This window comes from Cynara cardunculus (genome assembly GCF_001531365.2).
Source record: "Cynara cardunculus var. scolymus isolate 2C chromosome LG 7, CcrdV1, whole genome shotgun sequence".
NCBI classification, from domain to species: domain Eukaryota; kingdom Viridiplantae; phylum Streptophyta; class Magnoliopsida; order Asterales; family Asteraceae; genus Cynara; species Cynara cardunculus.
In genome coordinates, this window is record NC_037534.1 from 15,564,294 (window position 1) to 15,565,844 (window position 1,551).

At 36.3% G+C, this 1,551-nt stretch overlaps 1 protein-coding gene across 1 annotated transcript; it reads right to left on the minus strand.

Moving 5' to 3' along the window:
- Nucleotides 1-252: 252 nt before the first annotated feature.
- LOC112515575 (putative germin-like protein 2-1) lies at nt 253-1,143 on the minus strand. Its single transcript, XM_025122471.1, has 2 exons — nt 999-1,143; nt 253-906 (listed from the first exon to the last, which is right to left on the minus strand). Exons 1-2 carry the CDS (start codon nt 1,111-1,113, stop codon nt 371-373), a joined length of 651 nt encoding a protein of 216 aa, XP_024978239.1. The 5' UTR covers nt 1,114-1,143; the 3' UTR covers nt 253-370.
- Nucleotides 1,144-1,551: the final 408 nt, after the last annotated feature.

A 1,551-nucleotide genomic window follows, 5' to 3' on the forward strand; every position in this document is an offset into this window, starting at 1 on the left:
TTTTATTCGTTTAATATATGATATGTGATCATCAACCAATTTAACTTCAGTAATTTCTAAAAAATTTATCGCCACCGCACAACGCGCGGTGCAGAACACTAGTGTGCTCATAAAACATCCCCAAAACCGGAATGCATTCATGTTTAATATTCATTAGGGAACTCGAAAAGCGACGAAGATGATCAATAACAATAAATTCATTCTTCCTTTAATGAAGTTTGAAAACAAAGCAAACCAAACATGTCAAAAATCAGAAATTACAAATAACGAATGAAATCTTAATTGTCGTTCTAAAACAAAGAAATTGGATAAAGATCGAGTTTCCTTAACACATACGGTGCTCAAAGACCTTTAATTAATTAATTAGAGTCTAGAATTTCGACTGAATTTGATCGACCACGTTTACTTCCACCTGAAAAGCCTTTGCCAAAAGATCATTTGGAATATCAGGTTTTGCACCAAAAACAGCATTTGCAACCGTAATAACCCCTGGGTTTTGGCTGCTTAGGCCGACAATGGCAATAGCATTGCCATGGCCAACATTTCTCTGAAAGTGAACCAGACCTTCGGGGAAAACAAAAACATCACCCTTCTGCAGTACTTTGTTGATTAGACGGTTTTCAGGGTTGGATGTGACAAACCCAACTTGGATACTGCCTTGAATGACGGTCAAGATTTCAGTAGCTCGAGGATGTGTGTGAGGAGGATTAATACCCCAAGGAGCAAAGTCAATACGAGCCATGGAGATACCAAGAGTATTGAGACCTGGTAGTTGGCCAACGGTGACCGGAGTGACTCGAGATCCTACGGCATTGGAGGTGTTTCCCACCAAGTGTAATCCACTAAAAAAGAAATCGCTTGCCTGTACTAGCTTTGCATCTTTGCAAGCAAAACCGTTTACTAGCACTATGAAAACAAACAAAAAAACACTTGGCACATTTAAGTTCAAAACTATAGCAAAATCCAATCAATTCAAAGGAATTGAAATAATTAGTAACCTGGGCCTTTGGAGTCGGCAACACAGAAATCTTGAAGAGGGCTACTGTCAGATGCCAACGCAATAGAACAAGTTATCATCATAAGCCCAACAAAAAGAATATGAGAAGAAGCCATATATATATGTATGTATGTATGTATGTATGTATGTGTGTGTGTGTGTATAATTAATGTTAGATTGTTTGATCAGATGGAAGATAATGAAGGAGATGATTACAGAAATGGATTGGTAAACAAGTCTGGTTCTTTATTGCTTTTATAGCATACCACTGGGAATAATTAATATATATATATATACACAGCCGTCCTACCGCCAATAATATGCTTTTGAATAAGAGATGATATAAATATATTGTATGTAGCCGTATGGATTTGGTCATATATTCTTTGGTAAACACATCGATAGTTTGTCATTTCTTTGTTGAATTGTTTGACAAATTAAGAATCTATTTCTTCCCGTCCTAATTTGCAGAAAAACGTTGTGAGAAATATCAAATGCATCTTATTCGTAACTTGCCATTATTATTACGAAATGAGGAACATTAAACCCATATA

Excerpts from the sequence above, each read along its gene's own strand:
- LOC112515575 (XM_025122471.1), bottom strand. The coding sequence starts at position 1,113 with ATGGCTTCTTCTCATATTCTTTTTGTTGGGCTTATGATGATAACTTGT. Across the intron at positions 907-998 it reads TGCCGACTCCAAAGGCCCAG|TGCTAGTAAACGGTTTTGCT; the intron begins GTTACTAATTAT and ends TTGTTTTCATAG.